The sequence below is a fragment of the Microcebus murinus genome, chromosome 22 (genome assembly GCF_040939455.1).
Source record: "Microcebus murinus isolate Inina chromosome 22, M.murinus_Inina_mat1.0, whole genome shotgun sequence".
Classification (NCBI taxonomy): Eukaryota; Metazoa; Chordata; class Mammalia; order Primates; family Cheirogaleidae; genus Microcebus; species Microcebus murinus.
In genome coordinates this window covers 27,052,382-27,079,718 of record NC_134125.1, presented here as the reverse complement: position 1 = coordinate 27,079,718, position 27,337 = coordinate 27,052,382, and the positions used below count along the sequence as shown (strand labels likewise).

Here is a 27,337-nt window from a genome sequence, read left to right as displayed (position 1 = left end):
TTGCAATGACTCTTTCCAAAGGTCACATTCTAAGGTACTGGAGATTACCGCTTCAACATATCCTTTTGGGGGACACAAAGACACAAAGAACAGGGTCTGCCTGCAATCTGAGCAAGGTCTTCCCAGCTGACAAGCAAACCTTAATTAAGAGTTGGCACCACACCTGCAACAGTGGAGCCCACCACCAGAGGGGTCCACACCCCTCATGGACCTTCCCACTGGCCCTATTCTGCGGAGCTCTGCAGAGACCTGAAGCCGAGGCCAAGAGACATACTCCGGGCCTCACGTGTGGGCACGTAAGGAAGCTGGAATCGGACGATTCAAACAGCTCGCTGCAAAGGCCCCCACAGGTGCGCCACGATCTCAGCAGTGGTGCTGGCTCTGCAGATGAGGAAGAAAGTGGCTCCTGGGCCCTCCCCCTGCTTGGATGGGAGGCAGACTCACTGCCAACCACGTGGAAGGAGGACGGCACTGTCCCTGAGGACTGCCCAGGCCAGCAAGCATGGTCTGGCTCTTCTCTTCAAAGAGTTCCCCACAAGACACTTCTCTCCACACATGCCTGCATCAGTATGGGCCTATTTCCAAGGAGAGTCCCTCACAAAGACATCAGGCTCTGGATCCAACCTCAGGGAACCAACCAGACAGCCAATCAATTAGTGACGCCTGACCCTCTGACCCCCTTGGCCTGTAAGGCCCTGCTCTCTAAGCAGCGGTCAGTCCCTGGGTGGCAGGCCTGGCACTGGAGCTGAGCAGATGGCAACAACGTGCACGCTCCAGAGCTCTAGGACCCACCCTGGCACACACCTCACTGGGCAGCACGGCTCAGGACAGACACCAGTCTCTGGCAAAAACCTGGGCCAGGACGACCTGCACTGAGCTGCCACAGGCCAGTCACACAGCTGAGGGTTAACGGCAGGGACAGGTAGAGGCTCCAGCTCTGCAGATAAATGGCAGAAGTGACCTATAGACAAGTCACTGCTACTTCTGACAAACAGCACAGAAGGAACCTGAGTGATCAGTGCCCAGGAGATGTTCAAGGCCCATGAGGGAACATCAGACAACCTGACACCCATAAATTCAACAATCTGGATAAAATGGACCAATGCCTTAAAAAAATACAAATTATCTAAACAGCCTGAATAGCCATATATATATTCAAGAAATGGATTCTGTACTTAAATACTTTCCCACTAGGAAAACTCCAGGCCCAAATGTTAAGAAAGAAATTACACCAATTCTACAGACTCTTTTGAAAAACTCAAGAGAAAGGACACTCTCCAACTCATTTTATGACGCTAACAGTACCACAGTATTAACACCAGGCAAAAATAGTACAAAAAACTATACACAAAACTAAACAAAACACTACAACATCCCTCATGAATACACATGCAACACTGTATTAGCAAACTGAAACCATTAACACATAAAAAGAAATATATCCGATGCCCTCGTAAGACTTATCCCATCAACATAATTATCTACAGTAACAAATTAAAGAAGAAAATTAGATGATAAGGTCAACAGATACAGAAAAGGCATTACACAAAATCCAACACTATTTCATGGTAAAAGCACTTAACAAACCAGGAATATTGGCGACCTTTCTCTACCTCATGAGGTGCATCTACAAAAAACCTACAGCCAACATCACAGTTGATGGTGCTTCCCCTAAGGCCAGGAACAGAGCCATCTGCTCTCATCACTTCCGGTCAACAGTGCACTGGAGGTCCTAGCCAGAGAAGTCAGACAAGAACTAAAATAGAAAACATCCAGATTGGAAAGAAAGAAATCCAACCATCTTTAATCAAATCATAGTCGACATAATCCTGCACATAGAAAATCCAAAGTCTACTGAAAAACTAGAAAGAAAAAAAACTTATATGAGTTTATATAAGAAAAAAATATATATGAGTTTAGCAAAGTGACAGGGCACAAGGTCAATATACAAACAATAAATTGTATCAATGCTAGATGAACAACCAGAATTGACACTAGAGTACTACTCAATAATGCCAAACATATGAAATACCTAAGTATAAATCTAATAAAATATGTGCAGAATCTATGTGCTGAAAACTACCAACTTCTTTGATATGAGAGATATCAAAGACCTAATAAATGGAGAAATAATCTATGTTTATGATTTAGAAGACTCAATATTGTTAGGATGTCAATTCTTCCCAAACTGATCCACAGATTATTAACACAACTCCAATTAAAATGCCATTTGAATTTTTTATAGAAATCAACATACAGTTTCTAAAGTCTACATGCATATCAGCATACTTACATGAGTAAAAAAATATATATATAAAATAAAAAATAAAAAATAAAAAAAATAAAGTCTACATGCAATGGCAAAGGAGCTAGAAAAGCCAAAAAAGATTTTGAGAAAGAAAAACAAAGTCTGAAGATTCAAGTCATCAAGAAGGTGTGGCATCAGTGAAAGGACAGACAAACAGCTCAAGAGACAGAAGAGAGCCCAGAAACAGATGCACACCTCCATGGTCACCTGATTACTAAGAACAGTGCAAGGGCAATTCAAGGTAAATGCCTGCCACAGGGCCAAGCAACCCCAGCCCAGGTGCCTGAATTTGGTGACCACATAGAACTGGAAGCCTTACTACCAATCACTAAAACCCAGAAAGGTGCCAGTGTCCCCAAGTGAAACCAGAGAGGCACCCCATACACTGTGGCACAACCACACGGTGGGGGCCACTCAGTGGTGGAAATGACCCTGACATACACATGATGGGATGAATCACTCTAAGTCACAGAGGCCAGATGCAAAGGCTACTTACTGTTTGGCTCCATTCATAGGACATTCTGGAACTGGCAAAACAAAGGGGCATCCTAAGAGAACATGAGGCATAATGGAAATATTCTCTGTATCTTGACTGCTACGTTGGTTACATGACGCTATATATTTATCAAAACTCAGGCCGGGCGCGGTGGCTCACACCTGTAATCCTAGCACTCTGGGAGCCCAAGGCAGGAGAATCGCTCAAGGTCAGGAGTTCAAAACCAGCTGGAGCAAGAGCGAGACCCCGTCTCTACTAAAAATAGAAAGAAATTAATTGGCCAACTAAAAATATATAGAAAAAATTAGCTGGGCATGATGGCACATGCCTGTAGTCCCAGCTACTTGGGAGGCTGAGGCAGGAGGATTGCTTGAGCTCAAGAGTTTGAGTTTGTTGTGAGCATGGCACTCTGGCCCGGGCAACAGAGTGAGACTCTGTCTCAAAAAAACAAAAACAAACAAACAAAAAAACCTCATAGAACTGCACCAAAAAGTGAATTTAACTCTATGTAAACTAAAAAATCAATTGTAAAAACTGGAAAACACCTGGTCACTAATTTCTAAATTTGCAAATAGCCACGAACCAACCAACCAACCAACAGCTAGCTAAAAGACAACAAAATACCAAGAACAGGTCGCCACAAGTGTTGTGAAAAGGAAATGCCTTTTGTTTATTTTATTTTTTTCCCTTTTTAATCAGGCAACACACGCTTCTCGGTGAGCCTCTCCTTCCCAGCAGTGGCACAGGCACTTCTGAGGCAGGGACTGGGTAGCTACCACACCTCATAGGAGTCAGCCCGCAGAGAGCTCCCAAAGCCCCAGGGCCTCCCCAGCCTGCTCTGACATCTCAACCACCCGGTCCAAGCTGGGATGTCCCAGGGGAGACAGCCCCAGAACAGGGTGCTGGTACCTGTGCAAGATAGGCCAGCCAGCCCCCAAGACACTTCCTAGGAGCTATAATGACTGCCCCCTCTAAATGCTCCCTCCACCCCACCTGAAGGAAAAGCTACTTTCTTCCATAACATAATAAAAGTATATCTAGTCTTTGTCTCCAATTCCCAGCACAGGGCTCCTAAAACCCTGAGGATTTCCTGAGTGTCTGTGTTATTCAAAAGGACCCTTAGGCCATGCCCCAAATCCCAGCACTTTAGAAGACCAAGGTGAGAAGATCACTTGAGGCCAGCCAGGAGTCTGAGACCAACCTGGGAAACTTGGAGAGACACACCTCCCCAGCCCGTCTCTACAAAAATTTTTAATATTAGCCAGGCATGATGGTGCATCCCTGTAGTCCCAGCTACTCCAGAGACTGAGGTGGGAGGATCACTTGAGCCCAGGAGTTCAAGGCTGCAGTGAGCCTTAATTGTGCCACTGCACTCCAGCCTGGGTGACAGAGTGAGCCCCTATCTCCTTTAAAAAAAAAAAAAAAGACCCCACACCTGAGCTTGTGGGAATGAGAGGGCTCAGGGTGGGGTCTCCAGAAAGATCAAATACATGACAAAGGGTGGGAACTTTCAGGTTGTCCCCCACCTCTGGGGAGCAAAGGTGAGGCTGGAGATTGGGTATAAAATCTCTTGAAGGAGACTTGGAGAGCTTCCTGGTTGTGAAGGTACCCATGTGCTGGGACGGTGGAGCGCCCAGCTCCAGAGCACAGAGATTCCTACACTCGAGATCCTCCTAGACCTCGCCCTGTGTATCTCTTTAGCTGGCTGTTCACTTGTTTCCTTTATCACAAGCATCGTAAATAAAACACTCTCCTGAGTTAAATGAATCCTCTAGCAAATTAACCAGCCTGAAGACTACAAATCTGTAGTTGGCCAAGCAGAAGGGTGACAGGTAGCCGGGGTCCCTATTTGCAGCTAGCATCTGAAGTAGGGGCAGTTTTGTGAGACCAAGTGCTTTATCTTGTGAGAACTGACACCACTCCAAGTAACAGCGTCAGAACTGAACTGCTGGACACCCAAGTGGTGGCAGAGGATAGGAGGAGTGGTGTGGAACCCCCCACACACAAGGGAAACCTTTTAGTCTGGATTTCTGAGCCCAGCTGAAACTGTTGAGTGGAACCCTCCCCCCACACACATGTCCTTCTCCACCTGAGAAACCTCTTTTTTCTCAGGCTACATTCCAATGTAGTTTCTGGAAAGCCTCTCCACTGCCCAGAAGAAAAGCAGGGCCACGACTCAGGAAGGATGGTGGCATGAGACCTGCACAGCCCAGGTCCCGTCATGTGCGACAGGCCCTCTGACAGTCTCGATGGGCTGTGGGTGTGAGTCTGGGCAGGTAGTTCTTTCCCTCAGAAATAAAGTTGAAATGTGGCTCTTCCTGCAAAAGCTAGCACTTTGAGACCATCCAAGCCCCTGATCCGAGGGGGGGAGGGGTCTGTGATCTGTCTGTGGCCTGTTTATGACAAAGTAAGTTACATAAGGGGCTGGGAGCAGTGGCTAATGCCTATAATCCTAGCACTCTGGGAGGCCAAGGCGGGAGGATTGCTTGAGCTCAAGAGTTCAAGACTAGCCTGAGCAAAATTGAGACCCCGTTTCTACTAAAAACAAAAAAAGTAGCTAGGCGTGATGATGTGTGCCTGTAGTCCCAGCTGCTCGGGAGGCTGAGGCAGGAGGACTGCTTGAGCCCAGGAGTTTGAAGTTGCAGTGAGCTATGATGGTGTCACGGCCCTCTACCCAGGCAACAGAAGGAGACACTGTCAAAAAAGAAAAGAAAGCAAGAAAGAAAAAGAGAGAGAGAGAGAAAAAGAAAGAAAAGAAAGCATAGAAAACATCCAGAAACTTGAGAGCAACAATTTAATGCTATGGATAGTTTATTATATTTTATAATAGTAACAGCCTACAAAGATAGAAGACTTAAAAATCCATCCTGAAATACTTTTGGAACGGCAGAATGAGGACCTCCAAAATCTGCTCCTCCATAAGAGCAATAAGAACACTAAAAAACTGGTCAAAATCAACTTTTTCAAAACACTGGGAATTAAAGAAACCCTTTAAACAAGGGGTCCTCAAACTACGGCCCACGGGCCACATGCGGGTGGTTTTTGCCCATTTGTTTTTTTAATTCAAAATAAGAAATGTGCAGTGTGCATAGGAATTTGTTCATACTTTTTTAAAACTATAATCTGGCCTTCCAACAGTCTGAGGGACAGTGAACTGGCCCCCTGTTTAAAAAGTTTGAGGACCCCTGCTTTAAACTATCTGAAGAACGTTTATTCAAGAAAAACAGCTGAATTTTGGTAAGAACAAGGAGTTTTATGCCATTTTCACTTACCCTATTCCCATTCTCTCTCCCTAGCTCTATGGTAGCCACTAAACAGGCAGAAGAGGTCCCCAAGACCCCAGCCACAGAGAACTGTCACTCTGAGACTTCTCTGGCTGCCCTCTGGAAGTGCCTCATGGAAGGACTTGTCTTTATCTGACTTGACTCAAGAGTTCACTCTGTGAAAACAGCCCAGTCCTCAGGGCACGTGTCAGAAGGAATCAGTGGCAAATGGTTCACACTGCAGTAGCCTGAAGCTGTGACACCAGCTGGGCAAACAAGAAGGCTGCCAAAAACCCTGACAGAAAAAGCTGGACAATGAGATGTCCATGGAGGACTCTGAAAAGCTCCACCATATGTGTGGGGATCTAGGGATCCAATTGGCCCTGCGCCTGCGCAGCACAGACCTCAGAAGGCCCTTAACTTCCCTTCTGGTTGCCCAGGAAGCTCAGTGCAGGTGGGAAGGCAAGGCCAAGGCAGAGAGGTCCACCGCTGGAGCACCACAGGTGAGCACCAGCAAGCCCACACAGCCCTCAGGCAAAGACCAGGAGACTTACTGGTTTTGGAAATTTAAGGAAATCTCTGTCCAATAATCAGGTGACCACTTAGCTAATAGAAACTGTGACTTCAGTGGCCACTTATGACAAGACTTCACAAAATTAGTCTAGGAAAGTCACTATTACAAGCTGAACCGTGTCACTCAGAATTCATATGTTGAAGTCCTAAACCCCAGGACCTCAGAATGTGACTATATTCGTACAGGGTCTCTAAAGAAGTAATCAAGTTACAAAGGAGGTCATTTAGGGGGCCCTTACCCAGAATGACTGGCGTCCTTATGAAAAGGGGAAATTTGGAGGACAAACATGTACTGGGAGGAAGGCATGAACATGGAGACCACCAGCATCAAACCCAGGAGCAAGGCATCCTCGCACAGCCCTCAGAAGGATCCAACCCTCTTGGCACCCTGACTTTACACTTCTAGCCCCCAAAACCATGAGACAATATACTTCTGTTATTTAACAGAAGTGTCAGTTTGTGACACTTCGTTACAGCATCCCTTGAGCAACTACCACGAATAGCAAAAATAATCAACTCTGGGGTAGGTAAGGTCATCTGATTTCCAGAGCTGCCACATACTATTTTAAATTTCCCATTCTAAACAAAAAATACTATGAGACATGCAAAGAAATAGGAAAGTATACATAGCCCGCACAGGGCTGGAAAAAGCAGTTAATATGATATACACTATCTCTGAGGAGACTGGACTTGCCAAACAAAGGCATTAAATCACCTACAATGAACATGTTCAAAGAACTAAAAAAAAAGTCTACAAAATGAAAGAATAACCACATACAGAATATCAAAGAAGAAATACAAATTATGAAATGTTCACTAGAGGGGTTCACCATATTTGAGCAGGCAGAAGAAAGATCAGCAAACGTGAAGACAGAACAATTGAGATTATCCACTCTGAGGAACAGAAAGAAAAAGAATGAAGAAAATGGAGCCTCAGAGACCTGTGGGTATCACTAAGTATAACAATTGACATTAATGGGAGTCCCAGAAAGAGGAGTGAAATATTAAATAAAAGAGCAAAGAGAATATTTGAGGAAACCATGGCTGAAACTTCCCAAATTTGATGGAAAACATTAATCTATACATCTGAGAAGCTCAACAAACTACCATTAGAATAAACTTAAAGATATCCATACCTAGAGACATCTGTCAAAGACCAAAGACAAAAAAGAGAATCATTAAGGCAGCAAGAGAGGCAACGCAGTACATAAGAGCAAGCCTCAGTATGGTTAACAGACAGCTCTTCTGGAGCCCATCCTACCAAGTGAAGTATCCCAAGAATGGAAAAACAAGCACCACATGTACTCTCATCAAATTCGTATTAACTTATCAACACTTAAGTGCACATATGGACATACAGTAATAACATTCATCAGGTGTCAGGCAGATGGGAGGGGAGAAGGGATGGGTACATACACACCTAATGGGTACAGTAGGCATTGTCTGGGGGATGGACACACTTGAAGCTCTGACTGTGGGGCAAGGGGAATATACACGACCTAAATTTGGACCCCCGTAATAAGCTGAAATAAAACACAAATTAAACAAAAACAAAAACAGCCAGCTTTTCATCAGAACCCATGCAGGCTGGAAGGCAACAGGATGACATGCACCCACTGCCAAGAAAAGACCATCAACCAAGAATTCTGTGTCCAGCAAAACTATGCTTCAAAAGTGCAGGAGAAATTAAGACATTTTCAGATAAATAAAAACTCAAGAGACTTCACTGCTAGTGGGCCTGCTCTATAAGAAATACTGAAGGGCCTTCAGGCTGAAATAAAAGGACACAGTAACTCAAATCCATAAAAGATAGATCTTTGAAAAGATCAACATTGATAAAATTTGACCTAGAATAACTAAGGAAAAAAAGCAGACTTAAATGACCAAAATCAGGAATGAAAGCAGGGTCCATCACAACCTCATGGAAATAAAAAAGGATCATAAGGGAATCCTATGAACAAATATATGCTAATGAATTAGATAATGCAGATGAAATGGAAAACATTCCTAGAAAGACACAAACTTTAATACTAAAACTGGCTCAAGAAGAAATAAACTCTAAATGGACCTGTAAGAAGTAAGACTGAATTAGTAATCCAATAACTTAGGACAAAGAAAAGCTTGGGCCAAGGTTTCACTGGATGAATCCTATCAAACATTTAAAAAATTAACATCAATCCATCACAAACTATTCCACACGATAGAAAAGGAATATTTTCTTTTTCTTTTTTTTTGAGACAGAGTCTCACTCTGTTGCCCGGGCTAGAGTGCCATGGTGTCAACCTAGCTTACATCAACCTCAAACTCCTGGGCTCTAGCGATCCTCCTGCCTCAGTTTCCTGAGTAGCTGGGACTACTGGCATCCCCTACCATGCCCGGCTAATTTTTTCTATATATTTTTACTTGTCCAGTTAATTTCTTTCTATTTTTAGTAGAGAGGGGGTCTCGCTCTTGGCTCAGGTTGGTTTCGAACTCCTGATCTTGAGTGATCTGTCTGCCTTGGACTCTCAGAGAGCTAGGATTACAGGCATGAGCCACCACGCCCAGCCTGATTTTCTTAATAATAATTTGATTTTGTTTAGCTTGATTGTAAGAATACAGTATAAAATGCAAAACATACAAAGTATGTGTTAATCGACTATTTATGTTATCAGTAAGGCTTCTGGCCAACAGCAGACTATTAGTAGTTAAGATTTGGAGGAGTCGACCGGGCGTGGTAGCTCATGCCTGTAATCCTAGTGCTCTGGGAGGCTGAGGTAGGCGGATTGCTTGAGGTCAGGATTTGAAACCAGCCTAAGCAATAGCGAGACCCCGTCTCTACTATAAGTAGTAGAAAGAAATTAATTGGCCAACTAACATATATAGGAAAAATTAGCTGGGCATGGTGGCGCATGCCTGTAGTTCCAGCTACTCGGGAGGCTGAGGCAGTAGGATCGCCTGAGCCCAGGAGTATGAGGTTGCTGTGAGCTAGGCTGACGCCATGGCACTCACTCTAGCCTGGCCAACAAAGTGAGACTCTGTCTCCAAAAAAAAAAAACAGAAGATTTGGAGGAGTCATGGCCAGGCACGGTGGTGGATTACACGCCTGTAATCCTAGCACTCTGGGAGGCAGAGGCAGGTGGATTGCTCAAGGTCAGGAGTTCGAAACCAGCCTGAGCAAGAGCAAGACCCTGTCTCTACTAAAAATAGAAAGAAATTAATTGGCCAACTAATATATATAGAAAAACTTAGCCGGGCGTGTTGGTGCATGCCTGTAGTCCCAGCTACTCAGCAGGCTGAGGCAGCAGGATTGCTTGAGCCCAGGAGTTTGAGGTTGCTGTGAGCTAGGCTGACGCCATGGCAGTCAGTCTAGCCTGGGCAATAAAGCGAGACTCTGTCTCAAAACAAAAACAAAAACAAAAACAAAACCAGCCTGAGCAAGAGCGAGACCCCATCTCTACTAAAAATAGAAAGAAATTAATTGGCCAGCTAAAAATATACAGAAAAAATTAGCTGGGCATGGTGGCACTTGCCTGTAGTCCCAGCTACTCAGGAGGCTGAGGCAGGAGGATCACTTGAGCCTGGGAGTCTGAGGTTGCTGTGAGCTAGGCTAACACCACGGCACTCTGGCCTGAGCAACAGAGTGAGACTCTGACTCAAAAAAAAAAAAATATTTGGGGGAGTCAAAAGTTATATATGGATTTTCAACTACAGGGGGGGTTGGTACTTCTAATAAACCACTGCACTATTCAAGGGTAAACTGTATAAAGAACAATCTAAACCTGTGTGGCTCAAAGGCTCATTCCCACCACAGATTTACATTTACAGTGCACACTCAAGGCTGCAAAACATAAGGAACAAAAATCTCCAACAAAAAGGACATTTTTTTCCCTGCCTGCACAAAGACAAGCAAGTTTCCTCTTTTTTAAATACAAACAGAATGACCTGCAGGCTGGAGGACTAAATCCTTGGCATAGGGTGTAGAGGGCACAAGCATAGTCTGCTGGCAGTCCTGGCTCACGCTAACAGGGTGGGTGGCTGAGGTGCAGCCACAGGTCTCATGTGTAGGACCAGGACACTCACCTCAAGCTCTTCACTGTCCTTGGGCTTCTCCTCAGAGGTCTGTTTAACAAAGTCAGGGATGAGGATTTCCAGGGTGGCTCGGGCTACGGGGAAAAAAAGTCCAAGGGTGAGGCGTGGGCATAGCCTTCTTCCCAGGGCTCAGGCACACGTGCCACTCAGCTGCAGAATGAGCTGTGCACTGGCTTCCATCCCACAGTTCAGAGGGCAAGTGAGGGCCCAGGGAGTGGCAGCACTTCAAAGGCAGGGTCAGGAGAGCACAGAGTGAAAAGCTCACCCTGAGGACAGGAGAGGGGGGGGGGAAGCCCACAGGCGACATGGAGAGCATGTGCTCTCAGGGGTCCTGGAGCAGATGAGGAGGGGCTCAGATCTGCGTTCTACGGAATCCCTTGGGTGGTGTATCAGAAAATGGCTCAGTAGGCCCTGAACCGAGCAGGTGGCTGCAGGCAACCAGACCAGGCAGCAGTGGCAGGGCCTGCTATAGGCAGGGAGACACGGCCTATACAGAGGTACACTCTAGGGAGTCTGCAGGGAAGAGCACAGGGATAGCCCAGGGCTGAGAGCACAGGCACCACATAAGCAGGGCTGGGGTGCAACAGCTAGCAGGGGTCCTCAAACTTTTTAAACAGGGGGCCAGTTCACTGTCCCTCAGATCGTTGGAGAGCCACTGGAGAGTGCGGCACACATTCCACACAAGCGCACTGTGGGCCCGGGACAAGTTTGCTGCTAAGCAAGACAGGCAGCAGCAGCAAAAACATCCGGAGGGCCAGATAAATGTCCTTGGCAGGCCGCAGTTTGAGGACGCCTGAGCTAGAGGGCTGGTGGCTCAGCTCAGTCTGACCCTGCAGAGCTCTAAGTGCTGTAGGAGATCCAAGCAGAGACGTCGACAGAGGGCAGCCAGTCTGGGCAGGGGAAGTGGATCCCAGCAGGAGGGAAAGAGTGGGTGAGCTCACAGAGGGAAGCTACCCAGGGCCTGCCTCTGCATTCCTCTGCCAGACCCCACCCCACAGGTAATTGGCTCAAAACCTTGCTAACACCCAGTCTGTTGAGCTGAAAAAGTCTTTTAGGCAGAATCTAAGATAGCAGTCCTTCCTGGTGACTAGGGAGAAGTGTGCACACCCAGGACAGTGACACAGAGGGAAGGACAAGCAGTAACTACAACGCAGAAGGCTCCCAACCGTCCTCAGCGTCTGCCATTGAAAGGAAGCAACACATAGGAACATTTTGATTCCCATGAGCAAAAAACATCTGCACTGTCCCTGAGACCAAGTGTGACCAGGATATAACTGACACAGTTCCTGCTTTGAGACCTGCTCTGGGAAACACAGCAATGGTAGGAACCCCAAGAATCGACCTAAGGGTGTGACAGCCTGGGGTGTACCCAACACAACCCTGCAATGTGGCTCACACCTGAGAAGAGGCCAAATAACGCTGATGCTGGGGCAGAACGGTCTCCTGCAAAAGAATGCCCAGTTACTAGTGCCGGCTGGTACTACTGTCCACTGTTACTAGTGTTGACTGTTACTACTGCCCACTGTTACTAGTCCCCACTGTTACTATCACGTACTGTACTAGTGCCCACTATTACACACTGTACTAGTGCCCACCGTTACTACTGCCCACTGTTACTAGTCCCCACTGTTACTATCACGTACTGTACTACTGCCCACTATTACACACTGTACTAGTGCCCACCGTTACTAGTGCCAGCTGTTACTAGTACCCACTGTTACTAGTGCCCACTGTTACTATTATGACTGTACTAGTGCCCACTGTTACTACTGCCCACTGTTACTATTATGCACTGTACCAGTGCCCACCATTACTATTACGCACTGTACTAGTACCCACTGTTACTATCACGTACTGTACTACTGCCCACTGTTACTAGTGCCCACTGTTACTGTTACGCACTGTACTAGTGCCCACTGTTACTATCACGTACTGTACTAGTGCCCACTGTTACTAGTGCCCACTGTTACTGTTACACACTGTACTAGTGCCCACTGTTACCAGTGCCCACTGTTACTAATGCCCACTGTTACTATTATGCACTGTACTAGTGCCCACTGTTACTATTATGCACTGTACTAGTGCCCACTGTTACTATTATGCACTGTTACTAGTGCCCACTGTTACTATTATGCACTGTACTAGTGCCCACTGTTATTATTACACACTGTACTAGTGCCCACTGTTACTATTATGACTGTACTAGTGCCCACTGTTACTAGTGCCCACTGTTACTATTATGCACTGTACCAGTGCCCACCATTACTATTACGCATTGTACTAGTGCCCTCTGTTATTAGTGCCCACTGTTACTATTATGCACTGTACTAGTGCCCACTGTTACTATTATGAACTGTACTAGTGCCCACTGTTACTACTGCCCACTGTTATTATTATGCACTGTACTAGTGCCCACTGTTACTATTACGCACTGTACTAGTGCCCACTGTTACTATTATGCACTGTACTAGTGCCCACTGTTACTACTGCCCACTGTTATTATTATGCACTGTACTATTGCCCACTGTTACTATTACGCACTGTACTAGTGCCCACTGTACTAATGCCCACTGTTACCAGTGCCCACTGTTACTAATGCCCACTGTTACTATTACGCACCGTACTAATGCCCGCTGTTACTAGTGCCCACTGTTACTGTTATGCACTGTACTAGTGCCCACTGTTACTAGTGCCCACTGTTACTATTATGCACTGTACTAGTGCCCACTGTTACTACTGCCCACTGTTACTATTATGCACTGTTACTACTGCCCACTGTTACTATTACACACTGTACTAGTGCCCACTGTTACTATTATGCACTGTACTAGTGCCCACTGTTACTACTGCCCACTGTTACTATTATGCACTGTTACTAATGCCCACTGTTACTATTACACACTGTACTAGTGCCCACTGTTACCAGTGCCCACTGTTACTATATGCACTATACTAGTGCCCAGTTACTACTGCCCACTGTTACTATTACACACTGTACTAGTGCCCACTGTTACTATTATGCACTGTACTAGTGCCCACTGTTACTACTGCCCACTGTTACTATTATGCACTGTTACTAATGCCCACTGTTACTATTACACACTGTACTAGTGCCCACTGTTATCAGTGCCCACTGTTACTATATGCACTATACTAGTGCCCAATTACTACTGCCCACTGTTACTATTACACACTGTACTAGTGCCCACTGTTACTATTACACACTGTACTAGTGCCCACTGTTACTATTATGCACTGTTACTAGTTCCCACTGTTATTATGCACTGTACTAGTTACCACTGTTACCAGTGCCCACTGTTACTATATGCACTATACTAGTGCCCATTGTTACTAGTGCCCACTGTTACCACTGCCCACTGTTACTATTATGCACTGTACTAGTGCCCACTGTTACTATTATGCACTGTACTAGTTACCACTGTTACCAGTGCCCACTGTTACTATATGCACTATACTAGTGCCCACTGTTACTATTACGCACTGTACTAGTGCCCACTGTTACTACTGCCCATTGTTACTAGTGCCCACTGTTACCACTGCCCACTGTTACTATTACACACTGTACTAGTGCCCACTGTTACTATATGCACTATACTAGTGCCCATTGTTACTAGTGCCCACTGTTACCACTGCCCACTGTTACTATTACACACTGTACTAGTGCCCACTGTTACTATTATGCACTGTTACTAGTTCCCACTGTTACTATTATGCACTGTACTAGTTACCACTGTTACCAGTGCCCACTGTTACTATATGCACTATACTAGTGCCCATTGTTACTAGTGCTCACTGTTACCACTGCCCACTGTTACTATTACGCACTGTACTAGTGCCCACTGTTATTAGTGCCAACAAGAAAGCAAACAGGAAGGACATGGTGCAGACACAAGCTTTCAAGTAGGTATGCTATGCTATGAGCAACTGTGCTGACTCCCAAATCTGGAGTCTGAAGGACTCAGGAAAGAGTCCGCATAAATGTCAAACCACTCGAGAATGCTGACAGCACGCTGATCTGACTCTTCTCTCCTTGTGTGCTCACATTTGCCCAGTTTAAATATAAACTTTTGCTACAGTGTGCACTCAACACAACCCAGTTAGCTCTGAGCACACCCCCAAATCCGTGTGTGGCTGAGACAAGGAAGGGACATATTAGCCCAGGTATCACTCAGCAGAGAGGGGCCTTCTACTTTTAAGTCTCACATTTCACTCTATTTGAGTTTTTTCCAATGAGCATGTAATTTTAAAACTCAAAATAGATGAATATATAAATAAAATGAATGTGTCCCACCCACACCCCCACCTGCCACCACTGCTCAGCCCGGTCTACCCATGGTGGGAGAAGCAGATGCAGCAGAGGTATGCCCCTGAGACCCCCGCAGGCACATTACCAGGTGCACGTGTCCCTGAGACCCCCGCAGGCACATTACCAGGTGCACGTGTCCCTGAGACCCCCGCAGGCACATTACCAGGTGCACGTGTCCCTGAGACCCCCGCAGGCACATTACCAGGTGCACGTGTCCCTGAGACCCCCGCAGGCACATTACCAGCTTTATTCTTCGCAAGTTTTTTGCTGCTTGCAGTTCCAGATCCATAAGTCACACCATCAATGGTCACCGAGGCACCAAAAGGCTCACTTGGGTTCTCTTAAAATTAAAATTACTTGTTTTAAAACACACTTGCAAGACATTAAAAGCATGCGTGCACACACAATCTAACCACACAGACAGACAAGGATGAGTCAGGAGCTGCCCTTCAGAGACCTGGGGGCTCCTGAGACACAGGGCAGGGCCACGGGCAGTCAGCAACAGAGGGCGCAGATAAGCAATCGAGGGAAATTGGGGATGGTGGGGTGGGGAGCCGAGAGGAGGCGGGAGGCTAGGGGCAGAGCCTCCTGGTACAGGGACCAACATCTATGAAAGATGGTCATAGGACTGGCAGGGCGGGAAGCACAATATGTGGTTTGCCAAAGAAACACACCCAAATGATGAGTGACCCTCTGGGCTTTCCCTTGCAAGGGGAAGATACATTGGTCTTCACAAAGGTGTGACAAGAATGCCCATGGGAGACGCAGTGGCAGGGAAGTGCAGGCCCAAGGACCCTCCGGCCACCCAGGGGTGCCAGGAGACCAGGGAAAGTTCACAGTGACAGCTCCTCAAAAGGAGGCTCTGCGACAACACAGGGCAGCAGCCAGCGAGGCAGATGGGACAGACTGGAAAGGGAAAGCACTCCCCTCGGGCAGGGCGCAGATCCATGACAACGAAGCATGTCTGCAGCATGCTCGTCTCTGCCCTGCACGCTCCCTTCATGCCAGCAGAACAGGACTACCGGCCAGCTCCCGCCTCCCTTGACCAAGTGACGTGTGTGACTCTTTAGGACTAGAATGGAGAAGGTCAAACTTACCGCATTCAAAGAAATTATAAACAGGGCGGACCTTGAGGACTCGCTGCATGTACTCGTGCAGTATGCAGACCTCGGATTTCCCATTGGGGTTAATGACAAATTCTGTGACAAGAAAAACCATCTCAGCAACAGCCAGAAGCACTGCTGCAAGCACTCAGCGACCTGGCAGCGTCACACTACTGAATCACTAACTAGGGCTCACCACTTGGAGCATGGTAGACTCTGCATTCATGGGATAAACAAGCTTTGAATGAAATGCAATTCATAGGACATACACTCTAAACACATCAACTTAGAAATAATAGCATAACCCGTCTGTTGACGTTAAAATCTGGAAGCCTGACTCACCTTTCTTTGTGGGTGCGTCTTGCACCGATAAAGTAATGAGCTTCTGATTGGCTGGCAAGATGGGCCTCTCAGACTCGGCCTGTTTCCGCTTCATTTCTCGGTTGAACTGCCGCCGCTCAGCCCAAGTCCTGAATTTTTTCACAGTAACTTGCTCAAAGTCAAAACGCTTCTCTAGGTAGTTCCGAAATTCCTCAAGATCTGTCCAAGATTACCAGAGAACCCAATTACTAAACTTCCAATGTAGGAGTCACGTGTCTGAAACTTAGTGCAGAGGACAGCGACAGGCCACCCAGTAAACAGGCCACCTGACACCCATTCCCTTTTCCCATCCCTTCAAAGGGCACCAAAAGCAAAGAATCAGGTCCCTCACTCTGCCAGCACAGATCATTCTGGCAGGTCACTTACAGACAAATTTCTGGGATATCCTTTATTTGGAACAAAATCAAGAATATAAAAATGAAAAGAAAAAAAGGAAGCAAAAAAAAAAAAAAAAATCAGATGGCCTTCTGGACTTTCTCTCTGTATGAAAACAAATGCCAGACTACCAGCAGCAACTCAGGCTCCCATGCAATGGTGGCCCCGCACCTCTCTGACCACCGTGTTTTCTTCCTCTGGCCACTTCCACACACACATCAGCCAGCAATACACGGACAACCAGAAACCCAGAACATGGGAAGTGCTCTTTGAGAGTGACCCAACAGGTGGGCTGAAAGAGATTTGCCACCACTGAAGAGAGAGGTAAGACTCAAATGGGTAGAACTAAGCTAAAAGATATGGAAGAGAGAATGAGAAACACTGGCACACATGCAAAAGCAACAGTAGGAATTAAGAGGGAACTGTCACAGAACAGTGACAGTTTCCCAACACTGAGTACATGCATTGAAGAGGCTCACTCTGAGCTCATCAGGAAAAATAAAAATAATGCCACATGTGCAAATCCTACTGAAAAAGAAAGGCTTCCAGAAAGACCATACAAGTGACCAGAGAGCCAAAGGCCTGTGGGCAGTGCTGGCAGCCACTTCCCCAAAGCAGCCACAGCGCAGCTCTGCAGAGCCCAGGCAAGGGGCTAGGGAGCTGCACCGGGCGGGTTCTTGCAGGAGCAGGAAGACAGGCCTTCCCAGCCACACGAGAGGACAGGCACAGCACCTTCCTCAGACACACAGAGGAACTAGGGATGATGGCCTTTAGCAGGAGGAATGAGCCCCTGGGCAGGGCATGGATGCAGCTGTACTCCCACAGACAGGTCCCAGGCAGCAAGGACAGAAAGCTCCTTCAGGAAACTTACCAACTGACTCGTCTTTGCACACCTCAACTTTGGCCTTCACCTGCCCCAGGGCCCCAGGGGCTGCCTCAGCCCCTAGCGGGTCCTTCTCATCCGGTGGCCCTGAGTCAGCGCCCATGGAGTCAGGATCATCCAGGGGGAACTCCAGCTCTACGGATCGGGTCAAGGGCTTGATGGGGGACACTTCCCCACTGGGGGTGAGCTCACTGTTTTGCTCCCGCTCCTCATTGTCCTTCATTTTCTTATAATGTAGGCAAGGGATGCTACTCAGAGGAGGGTCATGCTTCTGTGGACAGAAAAGTACAACACAGATTACAAGGATGACCCCAAAAGTCTGAAAATCTGATGGCTTTCACCAGCCTCTGCTTGGCTACAGTGTAATGTGTGTAGACGTGCAAGTTTTGGTCTGAGAACTTACAAGCCTAAAGTCACGACTGATGCCTCCCCTACCCGTATGCTTCCCGTTCCCAAGAAGTATGGCCTGGACCAGGTGACCACCCGAGACTCTCTGTGTAGGTACACGGGGACTCCGGAGTTATGGAATGTCATGATCCACCCATCGGGCAGCGGTTCCGTAGGTGGGCGGCCACGACCTGCACAGAAGATGAGAACATCCCACAATCACTTTAAAAACACTTAGAACTGTTGCCACTGCACCTCCTACATGTGAAACTGCTCCATATTTGTGAACTTGTTTACCTGGGTCTTCCCAGAGAACCTAAGCTCCTGTCTACCTTGTTCACTGCCATGCCCCCAGGGCCTAGGACAGCATGTGGCACAAGGTGGTAATGAAATGTGTCAAACCAGCACATGAAAGAGCACAGAACAAGTCCTCTCCTGCCTGCCTGGCCATGACCAGGAACACTCCAGAGCTAGGTAAGCTTTGCTGATAAACTGCATGTCTGTCAGCTGCTGCTCCCAGTGACCAGGTGACAAGTCTTTATCAAAACTGAGCTACACACTCTCACCAGCATACGAAACACTACTTGGAATTAGTAAGTCTCTAAATGGGTTTTAAGACACCCTTCCCAACCCCTTCCAGGTAGTCATGAGCAAGAGGTTTAAGATTTATCATCCACTCGACACCTACCTGACAGATCTATTACTAAAAAGAGCACAAGGCAAAGATTTAACTAAAACTAAATTTCTTATAGGTATTGGGAACAAATTAAAAATTTAGAAACAAAAGAAAAAAAAAGCACGTGAAATCTAAAAAAAAAAATATGTGGAGAAAAAGGTTCCAGTGACTCTCATAAAAGGAAGTGGCACCTCACAGCCAGGACCCAGCCGCAGCTCTCACCCTGAGCCTGGCACCTACACACAGACCCATCAGGTGATGGCCCCAGGAAGGGAGTGACACAGGTCAGGGTGCATGCACACCGTGGGGTGCTCTCTCAGGAGCTCTGCCAAAATGGAGCTGCCTCACTGCAGCTCTGGGCTAAGTCAGGAGAAGTGGCAAATGGAATACAGAGCCAAGCACAAGACGGGACACGGGTCAAGCCAGGCTGCTCCTCTGTGACAGTGAGCGGACACAAAGTCAACCTAGCCACCTGAAGAGCTCACACACAGTTGTCTGTGTATGAGCACCCAGGTAGGCAGGCCAGGCCTGCTGCTGACCTGTTGGCTACACAGAATGGACAGGGGCTTCCCTGCTCGGAGTGGGCCTGCTGAAACCACAGAGGGGCAGGAGCCAGCCCTCCAGGCACTGAGGCAGACTGCCCCTGCCTCTTCCAGAAGCTGCAGCCCTGGGTTCATCTTGTCTGTCACCACCTATCCCAACAGTCCTCCTGTTCAACTGCTTGAGCTGGCCATCCTTTCAGCAGCCCAAGGACAGGGGTCTTGTGCCACCCACCCTTTGCTTTCCTCCCAGTTGCACCTTGCCACCTTCTGCACTATGGCCCTCAGCCCAGGGTCTCACCTGTGTGCTCGAGTCCCCGTGTGTCTCTTCAGACCCTCTACCAAGCCCAACACCTCCACTGGGACACTCATAGGTGCCTCCAGGCCATCAAACCCTACTCCTCCCACACCTGCACTGCATCGAAGACAGAGCCTCACAAAGTTACTCTGGGCGCCTTCCAACTGCTCTCCCCAAAATCAGTGCAAGTCTCACCACCTGTACCTCCAAAGCACTTCCACCTCTGCCCAAGGAGCTTCCCCTGCCCACCAAAAACACAAGTGCCACACTTTCAAACAAAAATCAGGTAATGCCCACCCGCTTCTGGTGGCTTCTGTGGCACTTGGCATGAAACAAAAACCTGGACCACCACCTGCTTCTGTGATACTTGGAGTAAAACAAAAACCTGGAACGTCACCTACTTCACTGAGCACACCTCTGGTCTTGGCTCCCAGCACATACCAACGAACCGTCCTTGGGGTCTGCTCCTGATCCCTGAGAGGCTCCTTCCCATTCCTCTGCACAGTCTCCCCACCCCCTGCTCTGTGCTTTCCACGGCACCTCCCAGAATCTGCACCTGGGCTGTGTCTCAGCAGGCATCCCAAACCCGGTCTGTTTTGCCCTTAGACATGACTGTCCTGTCCCGAAACACATGCCTCCACCCATCTTACTGCCTGGCACCACAGGGCTTTCAAAGCATTTTTTTTTAAGAGACAGAGTCTCGCTCTGTTGCCCAGATTAGAGTACAGTGGCACTATCATACTTCACTGTAGTCTCCAGCACCTGGGCTCAAGTGATCCTCCTGCCTCAGCCACCAGAGTAGCTAGGACTACAAGCACACACTACCATGCCTGGCTAATTTTTATTTTATGTAGAGACAGGGTCTTGCTGTATTGCCAAGGCTGGTCTCAAACTCCTGACCTCAAGCAATCCTCCTGCCTCAGCCTCCCAAAGTGCTGGGATTATAGGTGAGCCACTGTGCCCAGCCAAAGCATCTTTCCTAAGGAAGCAACTGCCCTTCTCCTGCTCTGGAAGTGCGCACTGCTTCTATGCTGCCAACTCACTTTTGAGCACTGTCTTAATCTTGGTCATCATCGGCTGCACACTCGTCTCTCCATCAGAGGGATGGTCACTGTCTCCTCCGTATTTCTCCTCTGTTCGCCTCTTTTTGGGAGCACAAAGGCCTTCTTCCAACAGAGCATCCACATCATTGTCAAAGTCATCCTGCAAAACATGCTGTTCAGACACCACAGCCCCAGAGCCTGAGCTCCTGCACGACGGGCAAGCCCAGCCGTGTACACCAGAACAGACACAGAGAGGTGCGCTCAAGGGGGCCTAGGTGTGCCCTTAGGGCGTGTGGTCATCTGAAAAACAAACGGGATGAGACCAAAAGCCGATGCCAACACACCTGGTCCAGGTGCACACACCGGCAAGGAGCACTTCTCAGCAGCACCTGCCAACTCAGGCTGGATAAAGGGTTCAAGCCCAACTCATCGGCCAAACACTTCGTTAACAAAACTTTAAAAATCCAGACTCCTTACATCTTTCTCTTCTCCACATTAACTTTATCCCACCTCATAAGGCAACTGATTTTTTAAATTTCCCTGCTCTTCAAAGATGCTGCAATTCCCAAACCCCTTTGGGATTGCTAAGAGCCCATCAAAGGAGGGGTCGCCAACATACCTCGTAGGAGAAATTCAAGGCTTCTTCGTCCACTCTGTCTCTTTGAACGATTGCTTTAGCCGTGAACCCGCCTGCTCCTTCTTCATCTAGCTCCAAATTGTCAGTAAAATCTTCTAACTCATCGAGCACTGCATACTCCACTCTCTTTTCCTGATCCAGCTCATTCTCCTCATCCTTCTTATCCGCACTCTCACCCCCTACGCCTACCCCATTACCAACACTCCCGCCAAAGGGACAAGCATGCACGTCCCCACTGACAGGGCTAAGGAGCAGACCGCATTCTGCCCGCGTGTCACGCTCCGCTCCTGTGTACAGCACCTTCCTGTCCTTACTCCTGCAGCTCTCAGTAAAGCTCACGCTAATCTTTACATCCTTAAGCAACTTAAGGTCAGGGGAGAACTTCCGGACCGCAGGTGCGTGCCGGGCGGTGCGCGGGCTGTGGCCACTATAGTTCGGGTCTATGAGGAGGCGGCCCTTAGAGAAGGATCCTTTGGAGAGAAGAGAAGCTCCGTAGAAGTTGAAGGGGTCCTCAGCAGGGGGTTCGGACTGTCCATCACCACCAGAGCCAACGTCCATTACCTCTGCACCACTGGACGTTTGCAGGGGAGGTGGTGGAGACTGCTCACGGGGCAGCGCTTGGAAGGGGCGAGCTCGGCTCTCCATCACCGCTTCTCCTGCGGGCCCACACGGGAGCAGAGAGGGGCTCTCATCTGTCTCCATATTAAAAGTGCTTAAGACTACTTTAAAAGACCAGAGTTTTACAAGCCCTCACATAAATCTACACAGCTAACATGCACAAGTCCGCCGAAACCCGGGCGCGTCCTGCCGCGCTGTGTGCTGGCGGCTTAGTCAAGCTGGCCACATTGCTCTTTTCATTAATGTAGACAGCTTTTAGAACCACTGCCTCAATTATTGGAAATCACAATGCACTCAGCTTAAGTGACTGGCGACTAAGCGAGTCTGTCTTCATGCCAGAGTGGCACCTTTCTTCTTCCACCTGAAAAGAAATTTAAAAGTATCATCACAAAATGACAGAAACCTTCCACTTCCCGGGTACCAAGTCAAAGTCAAGTGCTATTAACAGCATAGTAAAGAGCTTAAAATAATATGCCGAAGAGAACCTTTTAGACATCAGAACAAACGAGCCTTACTTTCTTATTTCAGAACCTAAATTATAATTTAAGTCCAAAGTTTAATATTTTATTAACTGTCCACTTTAATTCCTACTTCAGGAGCACAAAAATAATATAATCTTAAGGCTCAAAAAGGATAAAAAAAATTATGCTATACTGTACCACAGCACTCCCCTACCTCAGTCTACAGATAAGCAAGCACAGTGGGAGGCACCCTTTCCGGAACACACATAAGGCATGTGGCCTCCCTCAGGCCTTCAAAGCATATCAGTCCACTCACCTGCAAGGGCTGGGTCAGTCAGAGGGTGAGCGCCAGGCCCTCGGCTCAGCTCTGCGGCACTAGGGCCTCAGAGGATTGGCCAGGCGCCCTGCTACCCAGGCCCCAGGGCTCTCCTGGGCCCACAAGGTGGCACGTGGACTGGGATAGTGATGCAGCGTGCTGAGGTCACCAGAGGTGGCGGCATAGTTGTTCTGGGTAGACGAGAGGGGTGGGTGGCTGTGGGGAACGGAGCCTGCCAAGGTGTAGGGGAGAGCTACAGGAGACAACGGGAGCCAAGGCACAGAGAATCCTGGGTGTCACCTGCAGCCTGGCTCCACGACAGGGACAATAGGATCCACCAAGGGTGAAGCAACTTTGGGGTCAGAATTAGGTCTCTATTTGAGAAAAGACACTCACAGCTGTGCCAAGCAGAGGCAACAGCACCAGAGGCATGGGACAGTCTTCCACGCCAGAGGACGAAGGTGTGAAAGAGGCCCTAGTAATGGGGCTGGAGACATCAAGAACAGGGCCACAGAACTGGCACACTTGTTGACCCAATGGAGGTGGGGAGCAGAGAAAAGAGGGAACTGAGATGAGCAAGGCTCCTCCCCTGGAGGGACACACGGATTCCAGCACCTAGGCAGGAGCCTGCAGAGACTGACAGGTGCCGTGATGTGCACAGGGACGGAAGGCCAACACGCACCAACGAGGAGCAAGCTGCCAGGCCACAGGAGGATAGCTGCCTGAGGGTTAAGGATGCAACTCTAGGAAGCCTCACTACAGAGGAAGCATGACAGGTGGGATGGATGACACGAGGCAGAGAAGGCGGGGGGTGGGGGGCAGAAAACCCAGGGGCCCAGCAGGAGAAGTACATGCAGACACACATGTACATGCACATTCCCATGACGTGCACAGAAACACACCCATGCGCATGCTGTGCACACTGGTGCAGACGCACACACGCATGCCCACGCCATGTGACAGCCTGATTGGTTTTAGGGACTACTCCAAAGACTCCCAGAAGGAACAGGAGACAGTAGACATCACACATTTGAGAAGTTTGGGACAGAGTATGGTGGTTGTACTTTGAAAGGAACACAACATGAAAATCAGAGGCTGCTTTAGGTTTCATCAATATACTTCACAACTATTGGCTAACTGTCTACTCAGAGGGAGGTGCTACGTGAACAAGTGACAAGGTCCCCAGGGTCTGGGCATGTTGGCAGGGCAATGACCACTGCACTGTCACTGTATTTCTAGATTCTAAGATGTCCTAACACTTTTTAACTCAATAGGAATTTAACACAAAACCTTCCCAAAGGCATGTCCATCAGAGGTGCTCAGCATCAAGGCAATACAGCACAGAGCTGACCACTGCCTTCAGAGTGCTGCAGCCAGCAGCCAGGTGGGTGTGAGGAGCACCAAGTGGGGCGAGGCCAATCTCCTGGCAAGCAAGAGAGACCACCTCAGAGAAGGGACGCATAGGTCGGCATGCCTAGCGCTCCAGACCACGAGTAAGACCAGGACTAGGCCCTCCGACCCGACAGGCCTGCAGAGACCCTCGTAAGTCAATCCATGGTTCTGGGGCAGAAAAAGCTAACTCAAAGAAGACACGAGGAGGTGGGAGGATGGGATGAGGAACTCTGCTACCATGTTAAAAGGCTAAGAAACAGCCAGTGTGGGAGCACCAAGCAAAGGTGAAAACTGCTGCAGGGCAGCGCCTTGAAGAGGTGCAGGGCAGGGAGTCCTGGAGCCAGGGAAGGGAAGATACACTCCCTGGGAAAGCAGGAAACCTGCCCAGCTCCAAAGCTCAGCGGCTGGCAGTCCCAGGCAAGTCTCTTACTCTCCCCCTGCAAACTTTCTGCATCCACTCAACAAGGTCCGCTGATCGCCTTCCATGTGGCACACACAGCACACTAGATGCTGCAGACACAAGACAGGCGAAACCCCTGCCCTGCAGAGCTCACATTTCAGCGGGTGAGATGGACAAGTGACAACTAAGAAAAACATGAATTATGACACATGTTGAGATGTGTTCAAGCTAAAACAAAACAAGGAAAGGGCTGAGGAAGGGGGGGCAGCTTCAGAAAAGGGAGTCAGAGAAGTCCTCACAGTCAGCATCCACCTGAAGGTACAGAGTGAAACAGGTAGGTGGCAAGGCTCAGAGGAAAAGCAAAGGCCCCAGGGCAGGAGCATGGTGTGGGAGGCTAGATTGGTGTGCCCAAGCGGCCTGACAGTGGGCCAGGTCAGTGAGGGCAAGTGGGACAGGGGTAGGTAGGTGTCCCAGGCTGCTGCCAGGACTTTGGCTCTTATCTTGAGATGGGCCACATGATCCAAAGACAGCAGTGGCAGCCCACCCTCAGGAAGGCCGTCCTAAGTGCTGTAAGCATTTTACCTCACCCAGTGCTCTCACAGTACTGTGACAAAGGTTAAAGCACTTGCTCAAGGTCACAAAGCTAGAAATGGTACCACTGCCTTATCCCCAAGGCAAGCTGGAGTCTACACTGCCTCACTTTTATACCACCTTATAGTTTAAAAGAATCGCCCCATGTCCAGAAAAACTACAGGTGGGTGGATGGGGGTGGGGGTTGGGGATCAAGGGTGACAACAAAGAGAATTAGAGGCTCACTTGGTAGCTTGGACCATGACATTAAGTGGTGAGAAATGGTCTGTTGTTGGAAATAGGAGGTGAGCTGACAGGGCTTCCTGAGGGTTGTATGAAAGTATAAGAAAGAGAGGGATTGAGGGGACTTCAGAAAGGCACCAGGAGAATTCTGGCTGGTGAAGATGGAGTTTGGTTTGGATATGGCTACTTGGCATCAAAGGAACACATGGAGATGTGGAAGGGGCAGCTAGAAACAGCTGGCTGGAACTCAGAAAGGAGGCCAGGTCTGGAGATGGAGACATGGAAGATGTCAAGGAAAGGTGGCATTAAAGCCAGGAGGCTGGATGAGATCACAAAGGGAGCTATGACAAGAGAGACCAAGACTGGGCCAGTGAGAATCACATTTCCCACCCAAGGTCATGGTAAAACTATAAAACAAGCCCTGGGAGGTGCTCCGCACACAATGCCTGGCCATAAAGGGTTCAAAGGAGGTCTCTCCCAGCCTTGGGCCTCAACAGTGCTTCAGCTGATTGAACACATGCATTTGGCAAACTCTGCCTTGCCAACTGGACCACAGGCCAGCAGCAGACTTCACAGTAGGCTCCCTGGGCCCCTGGCACCAGGTAAAACCAACACTTGGACAGCAACCTTCCTTGGAGTCCACCTGCAATGCTGGCACTGAGGCATCGGCCACGATGGTCTGGCACAGTGGAGACTGCCTTTGGGTCAAGCTTCTCATGCTGCAGCCTCTAGCCCAACCTAGCAGCAGTATGACCTCATCCGTTCCTTTTGTCACCCTCCACAGGGCCTCACATCCAGTGCTCACAGCAGGCACTCAGCACCCCAGAATGGCATTCACCCCCTTTGGGGAGGGATGGCCTGCAACAGGGTTTGAGCCACTCCCACAACGGGGAGTCCAGTCTGGCTAGGAGACAGCAAGTCCTCGCCTAGGGGCTGGCCTCGAACAGCAGACAGCTCGGGCCTGTCGTGTGGTAGGTAGCAAGGGACATGCAAGCATGCAAACCCGCAAACTGAATTCCTACCGCGAGCAACCCAAGTCCATCTGACGATACTTGACAGGAAGCGCTGTCAACAGGTTGCCACCTTCCATTTATTTATGCCATGCTCATTTGTTACAATAAAACTATATCCCAAATATCTATGTGACACTCAATCCAGGAGCGTTTGGTGGAGAAAAGGACTTGGGCAACTTCTCGGGTTCCCAAACTGTTAAAGCCGGCAGGGTCCTGGGCGAGCACGGTCCCTGTCCACACCTTTCCCGCCTGAAAGCAATGCTATGGCTTCGGGCTCACCGGGCGAGAGGCCTCTGTGCCCGGGCGGACAGCGACACGCGCCGGCGACGCCTGGCCCCGGCCCCGGCCCCGGCGGAACCCCGCGCGCTCCCGCGGCCATGTTGCCTCACAAAGGCCGGATGCCGCGCGGCCTGCCCCGCCCCGCCCCGCCCCGAGCCCGGGCCGCGGCCTCGACCCGGAGGGAGGCGGGAGAGAGGTCGCGCCTCCGCGCAGGCCGCAGCCCGCCCGCCCGCGGGGCGCCCCTTGCGCCCCGCACCTACCTGCGGCGCCCGCGGCCTGCCCGAGCCGCCCGCAGCCCGACCCCGGCAGGGAAATCCTCACCGCCCGGCCGCCGCCGCCATCTGGAAAGGCCGCCCGGACTCTCCGGTCGGCGGACCCGCCTGCCGCGCCGGGCGAACGGAGGGCGGGCCTTGGCGGCGCGCGGCCAATCCAGGCGCGCGGCCGCCCCGCATTGGGGGAGCTGCCGAGCGGGCTGCGGAGCCTACCAATCGGCGGCGCGTGGCACGCGTGTCCGCGGCGCGCGGCCCAATAGCGCGGCTGCGCGGGCGGGACCAGGCGCCAGGCCGCGGTCGCGTTAACGGTCGCAGCCCGGGCGGGGCTCTCCGCGCTGAGGAACGCGGCGCGAGGGGAGCTGGGAACGGGGAGCGCAAGGGATGCCGGGAGCAGAGGATGCCGGGAGCGGCAC

General features: G+C 49.3%; 1 protein-coding gene across 2 annotated transcripts in view; it reads right to left on the bottom strand.

Annotated features, from left to right (window-relative positions):
- DGCR8 (DGCR8 microprocessor complex subunit) overlaps positions 1-27,043 on the bottom strand; it is a 33,675-nt gene extending 6,632 nt beyond the window's left edge. Inside the window, exons 1-9 of one of the 2 annotated variants that reach the window (XM_012776543.3) lie at positions 26,913-27,043; positions 21,343-22,339; positions 20,724-20,883; positions 18,216-18,358; positions 17,769-18,051; positions 16,484-16,681; positions 16,136-16,237; positions 15,280-15,378; positions 10,703-10,785 (exon numbers count right to left, since the gene is read on the bottom strand). In XM_012776543.3, the coding sequence (XP_012631997.1) occupies positions 10,703-10,785; positions 15,280-15,378; positions 16,136-16,237; positions 16,484-16,681; positions 17,769-18,051; positions 18,216-18,358; positions 20,724-20,883; positions 21,343-22,062 (1,788 nt within the window). In that variant the 5' untranslated portion in view covers positions 22,063-22,339; positions 26,913-27,043. Of the gene's footprint in view, positions 1-10,702; positions 10,786-15,279; positions 15,379-16,135; positions 16,238-16,483; positions 16,682-17,768; positions 18,052-18,215; positions 18,359-20,723; positions 20,884-21,342; positions 22,340-22,755; positions 26,605-26,912 lie in introns of those variants that run through there. The other variant, XM_075996831.1, reaches the window with a different exon arrangement.
- Between the last annotated feature and the right edge of the window lie 294 nt (positions 27,044-27,337).